Genomic DNA, 15,938 nt, shown 5'->3' on the forward strand with positions numbered 1-15,938 from the left:
TCTAGATGTCTATTTGAAGGGGTTTTCAAACAAAACTACACGTAGTACCTAGGAGAGTTGAATGGAAACAAGTTTGAACTGAAAAAAAAACAAATAATTGATTCCACTCTTCCGATGCAGGGTAAAACGGGATGTGAAGAACACAAAACTCTGGTCCCGCGGATACTGTACCAAATCGATAAATCAATTCAAAAGCAATAAAAACAAGAATTCTAACCATAGATCCGGGCGCATCGCCGAAACGTCGAACATTGCAACCGGAAGATGCTTGCGGAAGAGTGGGTAGAACAATAAACGTGCTGTTTTGCAACAATTGAGCGATTAAAGTGAGCAAAAACGAGAGGAAAAAGAAATTCAAAACGTGAAACTAACGGCGTTTTCCTCAAAAGTAAAAAAAAAATAGAACAAAAAACTTTAGAGGAAAATCGAAAATCTCACTCTCTCTCTCCCTCACACACATACGATAGAGAGAATGGAATGGAGAAAACGAAGGAAGCGCAATCAGAACGGAAATAGAGGGATGAATGCGGAGTTTGTGGTGGTTTTTGAGGGTTCTCTAGGTTAACACACATACATTAGCAATGGATAAACGTGCCTGTTCGATCTTTGCCATTATTCTATCAATCTCGCTGCCCTGCTGGTGTCCTCCGGTCGGGGTGGGTGCCCAGGTGACGGTGCTGCCGCTGCCACCACCTCCACCACCACTGCCGCTACTACCCATGATGGTGCCCCCACTGGTGACGTTGTGGTTGTAGGTGCTGGTGTTGCAGCCGCTCAGCCCGATGCTGGTGGTCCCGAGACCGGTCAGCGTGCCACCGACGCCGGTGGAGGTGGAGGAACGCTCAACACCGTAGCTCGCTAGAGACCGCTCGTAGGCGCTTGTGTTGGCCAGGTGGGAGCTGTTGTGGCTGCTGCTAACGCCAACGCCAACGCCAACGCCGTACCCCGTCGGATTGTTGCTGGCGCTGGTGGCGCTGCTGTAGGCGGTTGCTGCGGCCGTCCCTGCCATGCTGGTCGAATGGTTGCTCGTGGAGTAAGGGCCACTTCCGCTGAGGCCCATCACGTCACCGACGCCGCTGCTGCTGCCGCCGCAGCCACCACCGAGCGAACTGAGCATTGCGCTCGTTGACGTGCTGCCGGGCACGGTCGTCGTGGTGCCTCGGCCCGGTCGAGACTTGAGGGCAGCCGATAGCTCGAGCTGCAGCTCCTCGCAACGTACCGTCTCAAGGGCGGCCTATGTGTGTGCCGTCACATCATGTGTCATTTCGTACGTTCGCCGATGATTTTTGGGGATTTTTTTCCGTACCAGCGATGGAGGCCATTTTGAAGCCGAAAAGAATAGAACAATTGCATGGATGATACTTTTTGTGCTTTGCACGAGTACGCGCACCAGACCTTCGCACAATCGCTGCGCGACGGTGCTGCCTGGGTCGGTTTGATTGGGAGGTGAATGGGAAGGGGAGTCGTTTTTTTTGGGGGGTTAGTGGTGGTTGGAATTGTTGTGAAAAGAGTGAGTGAAAGATAGAGATAATGACGATAAAAAGTGTAGTTTTCGGGCTGTAGTGTTGTTTTGTGCACACGGGCGGATTGTGGCGTTTGTTTTTTTCCCTCGTTCGGTGCTACTGCCTAGTAGTAGTGGTAGAAGTATCGCAGCCACGCTTTTCCCTATATCTATGCGTACTTGGTGTTGTGTGGTGTGTTGTGGGTCAGCATCGAAAAGCTTCATCGTTGCCGGTGGTTGTTAGTGGAGATTTATATTCACTTTTGTTTATTGAAAGTATGGTTAGACTGTTTTTGTTTTGTTTTGTTTTTCGGTTTTCTTTTTGGGCTCTCTGATGATCTGCTCTCCCGTTGTGGCCCCTTGCGCCGCGGGGGGCTGCAAGGGGTGCAATTTGCTCGGGAAGGTTTATGATGCTTATGTTTTGATATGCTGCTATGGTTTTGTCAGCTGAGCTTTGGGATGGTTTTTGCTGTCGTGTAGCTGTTTGAACTTTTGAGCTGGAAGGCGCACCCTCATTCGAAAACAACAACATTAACAACAACAATATCAACAACAACGAAACAACATTCAAGCACGCACTGTACACGCACCTCGCACGCAACGATGGTCAAGGCTTGAAGGCTGGATGGGAATTAACGAGAGAACCCGAACCACGCTGCACTGGCGGCCCAGATTTTAGATAGCGTTAGACGAAATATCAAAAGAACAAACAAAAGCGAGTCACAATCACTACTACCGAGAATGCTATGATTCGATTTGATAGAACGGTTGATGCAATGCGAAGCTTATTGCGCACTACGGAGAGAGCAAAACGACTTGCAGTGTGAAGCAATTCTACGCAGAGATTAGAATGGAGAGCAACATTCAACAGTAGTCCTAGAGTTTTAAAGTGATTCCCTAGCCATACAGCGAAACAAACTAGTCATAAAAACAAACATACTACAGAATACGCTACGATAGGGACAGTTTATAGGCTGGTAGAAGATGTGCTAATACAACGGTGTATGGAGTATTTGTTGGACACTCGGTATCTCACAGAAAAGTGTAGGTCAAGCATTGAACTCAACTTCCATATACTCCCCAATCGTCAACAGAATCGAGATATGCATTGCCAGAAACTTCCTTGTAATTCTGTTTTAGTCTTAGAGCTTCATTCCATTTAATGCATTTACTGATGGATTTATGGAATTAATTCCCTCGAATAAACTGCCACAAACGGTAAGCTTTCGCAAACCATTTCGGTTGGTCCACCGTAAGCGCCAGACTATCCAGCACGCGTTGGTTTGATTGATTACCGTCCCATTAGTTCTCTCCAAAGAGCGGCGATGCAGCAGTTTCTACTAATACTTCTCGCTTTCAAGTGTTGGCGAAGAAATTGCGCTTAATTAAATGCTCTCCTCTCGAACTGGTGTTCAGTCACCGCCACCAGCAGCCGCTAGCTTCCGTCGACGGCTCGCACTGCAACCTAATCACCGAACGGCATTCAGCGTGACGCCGGAAGGCCATAAAAATGGAGCAAAATTATGAAAGTATCGCCCGATCACTGACTCGCTCGCTCGGTGGTCAAAAGTTGTGCCCTGCCCTGGAAATGAAACCGAAAAGGAAAAGCCTGAGGAGGCGTTTAACGCCGTCCGCCGTCCGGGCGAGGGCTATTTTATGTCATTAGGCAGCGCGAATGACGGGTCCGGTGAGGCCAGTTGATGGCTCCCCGTAGAGATGTGCTTCGATTAGAAGTTTCGGTAACCCCCATCCCCCCGCCCAAAAAGGTGGCTCCTGATAGTAGTCGATAGTAGTGTGATCGCCATTCTCGTTGCTTATGTGGCAAATGGTTTTTGTCCAAACTTTCTGAACCCCCCCGAAGCTGGATCTATAGTACGCACGTAAGCCACACGCCAAGACTGAAACGCTTCAAAGCGCCCCCCAACAAAGTCGGGCAGCGAGAAAATTGATGTATTTTGCTGGCCCCAGCTTTTTGGCCCACCCCCCCCCCCCCCCGGCCTTTCGTTCGGATTGTGCCTGTTCGCCATAATTGAATAGTCACTTGGGGGGTAATAAAATGGAACTGCTCACGTCGCCGCGGCCTATCTGTTTCCACCATAAATCTCGCACCAGCTTGAAGGTACCAGCAGCGACACCGGGCACCCAACGTGCCCGGGAATGACAGTTGCTATAAGCGAAGACATCGAACCGGATGGTGGCAGCATGGCACTGGTTTCATTTGTCTTACTAACCGTTTTTCAGGTTTAGAGACAGAGAGACAGAAAGAGAGAGGTATTACGATGAAAGTGTACTTTTGTGTACTCGATTGACATGTGCGGCTTTGAAATCATAAGCGGAATGAAGCATAATTTGTATTGGACTTGTTGACTGAACAAGCAATTCACTTTGACTTTCCCTTATATTTCGAAGAAATTTGAGAAGAATCCGAGAAGCAACCGAAGCTCCGTCTTATGTCTGAGGACCCTTTTCAAGTGCCATACAAGGAAGGCTCTGTCTCTCTCTCTCTCTCGCTTCACGATTTGGAAATAAAGACTGAAGATCGTAAATTTTGAGTCGCTTCGCTTACAAGGATATGCCAGGGCAAGCCAATGGACGCTCCATGGAGCGCAAAAGAATGCTTATTAGCTTCGCGTGGCTCACCTTAAACCCCTTTCTCAAATCTGTCGCCCTCAGCCCAATTGGTTTCCAAGTAAGGGCAATCAAGTCTCAAGGGCAGCATTGAGGAGCATATCATGTTGCTACTTCAGTTCGCTTGCTTCACAAGAGATTGAATAGTGTTGGGAAGAAAAAAAGGGGAAACTCTTCCTCTACTTTCCTCTACTTTACATAACAACTTCGTCACCACTACCAATCTGTTTTGATTTGATTTTCGCCAAAAATTTTGACAAAAACCCCAAACGGTCTCCTGCAACATACCATCAAACAATATTTATTCAGTACGAATGGAAAACGGAACTTGCCGTTTGCTGGAAAGCATGTACGCTGCGCATTGCGATCGCATATATGCTGTGCACGAGCTCGTGCACAGCGGGGAGACAAATCGAGAAGTTTTATTCACCAAACGCACAAAGAGAAATTTCTCGTCGTCTTAGTGTCCCTTCGCTGTGCCCGAAACCTCCCAGGGTCACAAAAGAATGTGGGCAACGGAGCGATTGCTGTTTCAAATAATTTAGATATCCTGGGCGCCGAACGTTCTTCGAATGCGATGCTGCTGCTGCTGCTGCTCTCGGCACCCGGCGCAACCCGGGGCATATGAATAGTCGAGCACCCGGTCGGACCGTTCGAGGTGCCGGTGACGTAACACACACTCGACAGCGAAAGCGAACGTGAGCAGGATACTAAGAAGATGCCAGCCCGCTGGCTCCACGGCGCTCGTGAAACCATGTTCCATGTTTAATGCGTATTCTAGGAGCCATCTCGCTGTCTTCGACTCCACGCTCCACGGAGGCACTGTAGACCGCTCCATACTCCATAATCCTGCTCGAAAATACAATAAAAAAGTTAAACATTCCTCGGGCAAGATATCACGACGGCACCGGGATTATGTATTGGTCCGGAACCGTTCCGGGGCAGCCGAACAGACACGCCGGCATATATTTGGCCAGTACAATGCACCATGCTGACCACACGATGGTATGAGTGTGGCCGAATGCCCCGAACTGGACCGTATCGATCGGTAAAAATATGTTTATGGAAATTATGTGAGGCCCCCCCATCACGGGCCGTAGTCAGCGGCCGAATCATCCTCCGAAGCGGGCCCGACCGAGGATGACAACCACCCTGCTCCTCCCCAGGATGACTAAACGTTCCGACAAGATGACTAAACGGCGTGGTGGCATTTAGCCAGAGGCTCCAGGGGACATCATGTTTGCGCATCCGGTACGAAACGGTGAAGACAAAGAAGAGAAGAATAATAAGCTGGTTCACAGACAGACTGGACAGGGCATTTGATTAAAAATATTATCACCTCTTTGGGTTTGGATTATGCGAACGCTATGCAACCGAATGAGGGTTTTCCTCCGGTTCACTAAGCCAGCAAACCGCAACATATTTTGCCAGCATAACAGCAAACAGCAAGGGTCCACCATCGCATTTCGTCGGTAATTTTTTGTTTGTTTCTTCTCTGAACGAAATGCCTCTCTCTCTCTCTCTCTCTTTGTCGCCTTCTCGACGTCCCAAAGTAAGGAAACGGAATGGCGATAGATTTGACGAGCAACTAGACAACCACCACCAGCGCTACAATGTCACTAATTCAACGGCAGTAGTGCTCAGGGGCACTTTCGGTTCACTGTACGCGTCTCCAACGACGACAAAGGAAGTGTTTCGAGGCTTACGAAAGGTTCAATGAGGCTCAGTGACGCTGAATTCGCTTTCCTTCGAAGGGAGGCCGGAAATGGCTTACGATGATCATAAATAGCGGCCGAGTGCTGGTTGCTTCCATGCTGCCGTTGCTTGACCGCGTCACCGACCGCGGACGGAAGTGAATATTCCACGTCGTCTAAACAAATCATTCCCCTGCGAGCTACGCCTCAGGTGGCCTGAAGAAGGATAACCTTCCACACCCTCCCACCGCTTTGTGACGATCGATAAACGAATCCGGCAACAACACGGCATGAATCCGCCTGTAAGATGGCTTCCCGGTCCTCCTTCCTCCGTTTGATGTGGTGAAAACAGAGCCCGGTTCCGCCGACCGGTTGGTAATCCGCTAGTGGCAGTGGTAGTCCCGTGGAGTTTACCCACAAAGCAACTATCCTACCTCTGGGCCTGATTGGCTGCCCCGACAGCCGGAAGGTTTTCATGCTTCGCTGGCTGGAAATGAACGGAGTGGCGGATATTTCGAATACGGCCTTCCTGGGCTCTCCAATGGCCTGGACTCGTTGTTGGCGGTTTCGGAGAAGTGAAGAAGGAGAAAGGATTTGTTTTGCCAACCGCCAGCCAGATACTGTGGCACTGGTGCTGACGTCTTTTAAAGAATGTAGACACAGCAGCAGTAGAAGAAGAAGAAAGGAGAGGGTTTGTGGTGCCCCAGACCACTCCACCGCCCGCGGGGGGGCGTTTGTCTGCAATTTATCACTTTTAATTGCATAACAAGCTGCTGATCAGTTGGGCGTGGTACCATCATAGTCGGGCCCGCGAAAAGAGGGGGCTTAATGTTCCGCCACCTAACTCATGCTACCGGCGCGACGACGACGACGACGATGACGTAGCGCCTTCCTTGTGCTAATTACTTCGTCATTTTCCTTTTTTCCACTAAACGAACTAGCGGAACGGTCGCGAAGCGTCGGTGTGTCGCCTTTTCTAAAGCCGGAGCAAGGAGCTGCACAAGCAAGTTATCAACTTTATCCGCCACCATCACTACCAACGATTCACCGTTGCTGACACCTGGAACCTGGCCAACCCCCGGGGCTCAAGCCGATAATGAGCTCGCGTTGGCAACGTATCGAGCAATAATTCGGGAAGCGGCGGTCTCAAGTGGTGAACCGATAGCCGGTTTCGGTGAAAATGCGAGTGCGCGAGATGAATGTCGCCAAGACAAATATCAGCTCCTTCTCCATCGTCCATTAACCGGTGACGAAAAGTGAGGCGTCTCCATTGAGAAGTAGAGGGGATGGAGCGAAAGGGAACCAGAATACTACATTACATGATCATTGCTTGAGGCACACGGCAACCTGCGTCTAAGCACAATGTTGACTAATGGAAAGACTAGCTAGCTAGCACATCTAAACAGCTACAACGAGGTAACATACATTACACTAAAGCAAGGACTTGATGCGATGCGCTGATGATGAGCATGATGCTACGCAGTGTGATGGCTGAGCGATGAAGGTAAAGGGGACGGAACGTAAGCTTAAAGCGATGTGCAAAGGAGCGCAAATGAAAGGAAGGGGAAGAGGGTCAGTCCATGGAATGAGAAGCTTGATGGTTAGATCGGTAAGATAGGGAATGGTAGCGTATTGAAGAGAAAACCAAACAAACTGCACCGAAGAAAAATTGGAAAGTAATTAGAAAAGGAGACGAATGATAGAAAAAAGGTCAAATACGTTGTTAAAAAACCATTACAAAAATAGAAGCGAAAGTTATCTAGAACAAAAAGAAAGACTAAGTAGAGAAACGAGAAATTGAATATTGAGAATGCAAAGAGTTAGTGGAAAGAAGGATAATGGAAGCATTAAAAACCATGAACCATCATAACAATAGAGCGCAATACGGTGAACATAATGCGAATTTAAAGAAAAGGAAAGGAGTAAAAAAACATTTGCCAGCGGAGAGGGCACAGCGATCCCTCCCTCTACGCTACGGAACGGGCGTTGTTGGTGAGCAAATTATGATTTTCTGTCAGTTTTCAGTATCGGTGCGCCATTAGCGCCACACGCATACCTCAGCTAGTAAGCTTTCGCTGTATGAAGAAGAAAGAGAGATTTAGATAGAATAAAAGAGAGAGAGAGAGAGAAAGAGAGAGAGAGAGAAAGAGAGAGAGAGAGAAAGAAAGAGAGAGAAACACACACAAGAAAACGTGTCCGATACACAGTACAGTAAGACAACATGGCACAATTCGCACGGAACATGAATGAAAACCGCGTCTCGAACACCAATCAACAAACTAGCGCACCCGATGAACAGTTGTTCTACACAAAATGCGCAGCGATGTCGGTTGTCTGTCTCTGTTCCTTAGCCTTAGTGTGCTTCTGCTGTTGGTATAGTATGCTCGAGTAATGGATTGTTGCTTACTCTCCAGTAGTTATGAGTGTGTGTTTCTTTGTGTGTCTGTGTGTTGATTAGTGGCTAGCTGGTCTGGGTGATAACGATGGATAGGGTGTTCGATAGTATGTGTGCGTGAGTGTGCCTGTGCATTTGAGAGAGGGTTTGGTGATGAGGAGCAGGAGCTATTTCGAAGGGGGGGATATAGGGTGTAGAGCATTAAGATTAACAATAAATCAAAGTAAACACAGACCTTCTTTTCCAATTCGCGGGCTCTGGACTGCAACGTTTCTATCGGTTCACCTATCCTACCCATGCCGGACGACATACCTCTAAGCTGAGCCAGAGCTTCCTGTAAATGAATTGAGTGTGAAGAGAGAATCAATGAGAACAGTGTATGACAATGAAGGTGATGCGCGCATGATTGATGGTGCTGGACAATCGTCCCAAAATCCTTTCCCCTTTTTTCCCCAGGAAGCACCTTTCTGGAGTGACCACCGAATCCCACGTCTCGACAACGGGACATGAAGGTAGACAAAACGAGAGAAACACAAAAAGGGGTGGGAGAATGGGGCAACAGTAGAGGATGACAAAAATGAAAAAGAATGGCCAATATGTCAGCGCGGACCGTAATGGTGGTCCTTGTACGCTGACTCCAATATGGCGCAGGACCAACCAACAACCACAGGGGAAAAGAAGAGTGTAGAAAATTAATCTTTCCACCGGCCGAGGTGCGATCGTTCGCACTCGCTAAGTGCTTTCTTGCTAAGTGTCAGCGCCACCACGTGCGCGGAACATCAAATCGAAAGGCAAAACGTCAAATTGCAAAAGTGATTCCGCACCCGGGGGCCAGCGTGACAGCTCCAGGAGACAGACAAAGCGGGAGGCAAATCTAATCATCTCGATACCGACCGGAAATGAGCTTCCGGCATTGATTCGCCCAGCGAGCGCGCACGTACTTTGCCACGTGGTGGGTAGTAGAGAGTAGCAGGAGATGACCGAAAATCAAAAACCCCAATCCTTTTCATTCCCCTTGTTCTGAGTACGTGATGGGCGGAGGTAGGTGTTACGGGGGAATCAATTTTCCCGGCACATTGATGGCAATTAGTTTTTCAATGGCACGCTCCACCCGCTGCGGTTCGTGGATGGAAACGCTTTTCGCAATTTTATCGCTTTTCCGCGCCAGAGAGCAAACCGTGGGCTGTTCTGATGGCTGCCACCATTCGAATACCGATAGAAACTGTCAAAAAGCAATTCGAGATAAAGGTGTATGTGGCACGGATGAACTCTGTTACATATTTAATGTCGATTGTTTTTTTTATTACCGTTTTTCAAGTACACTCGTTTGTGGGGAGGACCACTTCGCGGGTAATTAAAATTGATGGCGATGCAATTAGTATCCGACACTTGACTGCCGCCGGCGGCGGATTTTGTTGCGTGTTGGTGGCTTTGGGTTCGATGCTGCAAAAAATGAACCAAAACTACTACAAAGCACTAATCGACTCTGTCTGCGACGCTGCCCGGCACCGTAAAAGGAATCGACATCGGTTGGCCAACCGGCACACGAATCGACACCGAAACACTTGAGTGATTTTTGCGATTCATGTTCGCAAAGACACAGAGAGAGTGAGAGGCAGAGAGCAGCTTAGCTCGCATACACAAAGGAAATGGTCTACACGATTTCGATCGCTGGTGTTGGAACGATAATGAACCCATCCGGAGTGTGGGGCCCGAGCGAACTATGCGAGTCCTCGTTTCGTCTTCTTGCGGTTAGGCCTAGAAGCCAGAAGGACCTCCACAGGAGGAAGGTGGCTGGGGATAATGAGCGGAGCCGAAAGGCAAAGTTCAATCAAACACTGAAAGCCCTCCTCTCGTAACAATGGAAATAATCAATCAAAAGCTCTACCCATCCTTTCCCCACAAGGAGATAAGCGCCTGATCCTAGAGATGCTTGGTGCCGCGGGCGAAGAGACGGAGCATTAGTAAGTATGATGGAAAGATTAAAGAAGTACCGGAGAACAATGGAGAACCGTAGGAAAATCAATGAGAAGAAGGGACAGACACATACAGAGATAGAAGAAGAAAACACGAACAAAAAAATACAATCTCACCATGGACGGAATTGGGCAAAAGTTTCCAAAATCCGCAACGCAAGAACTGATGTAAGCCATGACTGCACCGCGTGTGCCCTTTGGAAGGACACATCATATCAGGGATACACAGCTGACGCCAGAGTAGAGACGTCGCCGGACGTGCTAGCCACGGGACCTTGGAATGTCTTTCAGCAGCTTCATGAAGACATGACTCAACTAAAGCAACAGTAAAACAACAACGAAAAAGGTTAACCACCGAACCGATTGTCGATATTAATAAGATCTCTAGCATACCACCGCAAGGTCCGCAATGTCGTGGTAAACGTAAGTGCTTATTGTGCAGAGGAGAAAAGTAGAAGGTAAAGATTCGCACTAGATCTTCCCTTTTGATCGGACTCGTGACACCGAGTGAATGGTCTACGATTGCAAACCGTAGAATGGTGTCATCAGCACTAAGAACGCGACTCACCGCATAAGCGTCATAGACACCAGTCGATGAACCGATGGGATGACGAAAAAAGGAATTGAAGTCCCCTCCATGGCGATGGGACGTCTTAATGTCAAAAAGGACGCCTCGGGGAAAAGTTAATGACGATTGGTGGCTAAGTGACGACGATGACGAGCGATGTTAATGAGGTTGTTTCGACCCGGGACGGGGGGCGTGCCAAGAGTTCACAGATCTGAACTCCGATCTGAGTGGCAGCCATCGCTTACCAAAAATGGAAGCCATGGGAAGTGTGAAAGCAATTTGGCGTGGCTTACTATTCCTTTGCTTGGTGATGGTGGCGCCGTGAAAACGAAATGATGCAGCTCCGTTGCCAAAACCCGATGATGGAGGCGCCAGGTAACTGGTAAAATTGCATAGCTTCAGGGGTTTGTGATAGAAATTTAATTTTCTAAATAACCCCACATCGACTTTGAAGTAGTTTGTTTAATGAGAGATAGTTGAATGAATGTGAACTAAATAGAAATTAATGAAGGACGTTCAGTAATGTTTAGTAATCAAAATATGTTGTATTCAATCCGTCAATCTTTGACCAACTGATGGTGACATTTTGGATATCTTGCTTTTGGACACACAAGAATTAGCAATTCCGTCTGGTGACCCAATGACTGGTCAGCGAGCATGACGTTCATTTTTGCTCTCCGCACTGTCAAGCAGTCATGTGATGAGACCACTTAATTGCGAGTCGTTGTAGATTCACAAATCAGTAACTCTGGAAACCTATTTTTCTGGCAATCCTATTGAACGTGCATGCAGAGAAAGAGAGGAAAAAAATAATGCGGAAGAAGACAAAAGAGAAAACCGAGAAAAAGGGAAACGAACTTCATTCGGTAATTTGCAATCGTAAAAACCGTGCATATGGAGGGTGAGAGTGGAGACTATTTGGAAGAACTATTTGAAACGGGAAGAGGGAAACAAAACGAACGTTAAGAAACACATACTTACACAAATTCAACTGCCGACGGATGAAGAGCGGCTCGGGGTGGAGGAAATCCTGCCCTCTCTCTCTCACCCTCGGTGGCTAACCAAAGTCTGCCAACCTTCTCGTTATCATCTTCAGTAAACAAATGTTCAGACACCGCGTTCCCAGCGACTGTCGGCACAAAATGACGTATTCCCTTTAACCGTACGCCCGGCCTGCTCAGTTTAACCTTGTCACAGCACGCAGAAACCATCGTCGTCGAATGACGTTGAATCAGCCGAGCCGAGCCGACTAAGTGCTCGGAAGTTCCGTCCCGTGTCCTCCCGTTCCCTGCTAATCAATCGGTTGACGTGGCAAAAATATCGGAAACCGGCAATGTCATCGGTCGCTGCTGTCACTTTGGCATTGCACCCTTCACTGCGCTGTACGCTCTGCATTACCCCTCGCCGTGACCATGGGTCTACCAAACCGAGCTAGACCAAACCAAAAACCTCTTTTTCCTTATTGATCTAATCGGTGCCGCCGATAGAGTGCTGGAGCTGAATGATGAAACGAACGCAGCTAATGTTGGGGAGCCGTGGGTGGTAGGGGGCACAATGGCGAGCAAAGCAATATCGCTTATGTCATAAGTGTGCTCCGGAGGGGGCCTCTGGGAGGTGCGGTTAGCCATCAGGGCCAGAAAGGTGCTGAAATCAGCGGGAAAAGTTGGTACCGGCCTTCCAGCGCTCCCTTCCCAGAGATCGATGAACGATTTCTGTGTAATAATGGATAAATTGTGTCCCATTAGTGAAGGCGGCAATTTTGTACCGTAAGCCCCCTCCCGTTACAGCCGAGCACGACTGCGATCTTCGTCCATCTGTTCGCCGCAACAAGGAGCAAGATTGTGGCAGCCAGTACCGAGGGGGTGCTGCTTGTATTGCAGACATACAAACTGCCTACGGGTCCGACAGATAATGCAATCTATGGCGCAATGTGGCGTGTAGGTGATAGCAGAACCAACAAGCTGGAGTAGTACCAGCAACAACGCCTTCCAGTCCCACACTTTCTGCGAAAGCATTTTCCACCCTCGAAAACCACCCCTCAAAACCACCCTCAGAGAAGGGCCGTCAGAGTGGCACTAAATGGCCACCGCTGGCCACCGACGGCAGTCTCGGTATCGTATTGCAGGCCAGATCGCTCTGGCGCTGCCCGGACATACTCCCGGTTATTTATAGCCAAGTTATTTAAAGCCGTCGATGTGGCAAGGATGTAGCTGAGTGATCGACAGCCGGGAGGGCAGCACAAGGAAAGCCAACGCAAAAGTGCCCGTCAGAAAAAGAAAAGAACAGAGAAACCATCGCCATCCGGGGTGAGCTAAAGATAGCAGCAGCTGGAGCAGCAGGAGCAGGAACAACACAAGACCAGACCAGATCAGAAAGAAATCCGTGGTCCGTGCGAGGCGGAAGTGATGAGATTTCCGCCAGCGTCTAGGAATCGAGCACATTACACCGGACACACCGGATACCGGGCGACCATCGGATATCGATTATCCTCCCAGCTTATCGTAGCCACACATACACATATACACAGATTCCCTTGGCCTCGGTGCTTACGAAGCTGCCGGCAGGGTGTTGTGATTTGATTTATCTGATCTCGAGAACACACGCGCACCTCGGTTGCCCACGGTGCAGTTCCGGGCTCTGGCTGATCTCCGGAAAGTCATCTGTGGTGCGTCAGAACCAGCACCATAGGCCAACAGAGGCCAACAGAGCGCAAGGCTCCGTCCGAAGGCAGCGACCGAAGCGACGGAAGTTTGCGATACACGTCAGCTGGAGCGCCGAGGCAACATGAAAAAAACCACGTAATATTTGAGGCAACAGCAGGAGCCGGAAAGTAGAAGACATTTTTCTAGCTGTTCTTCGTCCTTCTAGCGGGTCGGGCGTGGCAAACTGTCGCGTGAAACTTGGCCATGTTTAATTGATTCGACATCGTCCTCCCGGTGGGTGAAGGTTTATGCTCGAGCCCGTTTATCTATTGTTATTGCCCCAGGCCAAAGTTTCGGCGGATTGGCGAAGCATAAAGAAAAATGAAGAAAAAACGTCCTTTGCTGACTCTCTCTTTCTCTCTTCAGTTCCTTCATGCATCTAAGGCACTATCCGGTGCCACTGGGCTGGGTGCTGTGCACAGTATGTTCACGTCGTAATCATGTTCCCACCGAGTTTGCCTCGACGATGGAATGTGAAATGCGGTTGAGCGAGAGAGCGGTGGGGATCGGGTACATGTTGCAATAAATTATTTGGCTTTACAACTTGTGACGACTTCAGCGATGATCAGTCGATGTTCTAGTCCCGCTGGCCCGTTTTGTATATTCCGTAGCACGCCGGTACACGCTGCACCAACACCAGTAGCGGAGTGTTTTTTGCCGCTGTGTCGGCTTTGTGCCTGTTGTTTCGACTAAATGAAACACGAAACATGTAACTCGAGTTGCTGTCTCTGTGTGTAGTCATGGGCTTGATAGTTTTTCGGCATAAATTTGCCAGCGGTAATCGATGTAGAGCTATTTTCGCGAACGTTTGACATACGCTCCGTTCTCTGTTCTACTCGATTGGTGTTCTGTGCTGGTTTCTTGAATTGTTTTTAATATTTGGAGGATAGTAAGGTAGCACTTTTCGCGTGTATTTATTACAAGGAACTCAGGCAAAAGTTTGATGAACGGAAATATTATGTTTTAATGTTGTATGAAATAGAGCATTTCAATGGAACAATTTATACCTTAGAAGACTATCGCACGAAGCATCGACTATCTGACAATCGAATATCCGAAAATGTCGATTAAATGTACGATTAAACTGAAAATATTATAATGAGACATCAATCGCCATCTTCGCTATATTATCGACAACGTTGGAATCGAATTTGCGCCAAATCCTGTAACGATTAGCGATGCTTTTGCCAGAAATGATTGCTATAAACGGTCAAATGAATAATTCTTAATTCGGCACCCTTACCGATTTATGTTGTAAAATGTTTTAAACAGCCTTTAAATGACCAGAACCCTGTCTTCGCAGCAATAGCACTGTTGATTCGCACTGGGTTTAAGCAATGCATTTCACAATTTAAACCACCAACCAAAGCGTCCTTACCAGTAAACAACTGAAGCGTAAAAATCCTGCTGAAAAATATGGGCAGATTGAAGCGACATAAAAATTGCCGAAAAGTGTTTCGATCTTTGACTCTAAAGCGCATGTGGCAGAACCACCCGGACCCCCTCCAGGGGACCCCGAATCCGAGGAATGGGGCAACCTTTGACACGATTAGCGCCACTTCCCAACTGCTAAAGCTCGCCGTGCGCTGTGCTCGCTTTGCTGTGACGGAAACCATAATCGTTATATGCTCTTTATGGTAATCTATTAAACCATCAGTGCCGGCGGTACCGACGGTCGGTAGCCATCGCACAAGGGACGCATAACCGAAAATATATATATATCTTTCGCTTGCACGGAAATGGATCGTCTTCGAGCGTCCTCGACCTGCTTTGTCTTCACCTCTCTCGCCTCCTCGTCACGTGCCCTCTGCTCCCAGGATAAGCCAGCGAACGGAGAGAACACATTTTGATTTTGCAAGGAAGCCGGAACGCTTATAGATCGACTTTGATTGCAAAAAGGAGGAAAAAAAACAGCGGCTGCCAAGTTCGCCGCGTGCTTGATGCTGTCGCTGCAGGGCTCAGCAAGCATAAGATGAACATAAAGCGGAGCGATTGAAGATGCGGCCCATGATGAGGATGATGGCGATGATGATGATGATGATGATGATGGAAATCGATAGCAGCAAGCAGAGACCGGATACCACGGCGTCCTGGAGCGGGCGTGACAAAAGGTAAAACTGGAAGAGGTAGTGAAGAAAAATCGAAAGATGACGCCGATACGCTTCGATACGCTGCCAAAGATTGGGCCAAAGGCTATCCAGTTTCAACCCCTTTGGAGAGGACGGTACGGTGGCTTTGTTGTTGCTGCTGTGCAGACGTTGTCGGTTCTCTTCGAGCTTCGTTCACCCCCAAAGAGCGCTTCCATAGCGTATGTATGTGTGCAGTGGAGCGTGAGGGAATGTTTTATGAAAATGCTACCTCCAGCAATTGGCGCTTAAAAGCCATTCCGGTGGGCCACTTTTTGGAGCGAAGCTTAACTGAACACCCACACTACGGGGTGCGCGATACACCAAATCATGCGAATACATCACAAA

At 48.4% G+C, this 15,938-nt stretch overlaps 1 protein-coding gene across 13 annotated transcripts in view; it reads right to left on the minus strand.

Annotated features, from left to right (window-relative positions):
• Window positions 1-15,938, minus strand: part of LOC126573072 (RIMS-binding protein 2) — a 92,426-nt gene that overhangs the window by 46,925 nt on the left and 29,563 nt on the right. For 9 of the 13 annotated variants that reach the window (XM_050232888.1, XM_050232892.1, XM_050232896.1 and 6 more), the window contains 2 exons: window positions 8,454-8,552; window positions 575-1,234 (listed from right to left, as the gene is read on the minus strand). The exons of 1 other annotated variant lie outside the window; for it this stretch is intronic. In XM_050232888.1, coding sequence (XP_050088845.1) covers window positions 575-1,234; window positions 8,454-8,552 — 759 coding nt within the window. The remainder of the gene's footprint in view (window positions 1-574; window positions 1,235-8,453; window positions 8,553-15,938) is intronic. 3 more of the 13 variants (XM_050232895.1, XM_050232893.1, XM_050232900.1) reach the window with 2 other exon arrangements.

Source organism: Anopheles aquasalis, chromosome 2 (assembly GCF_943734665.1).
Source record: "Anopheles aquasalis chromosome 2, idAnoAquaMG_Q_19, whole genome shotgun sequence".
NCBI classification, from domain to species: Eukaryota; Metazoa; Arthropoda; class Insecta; order Diptera; family Culicidae; genus Anopheles; species Anopheles aquasalis.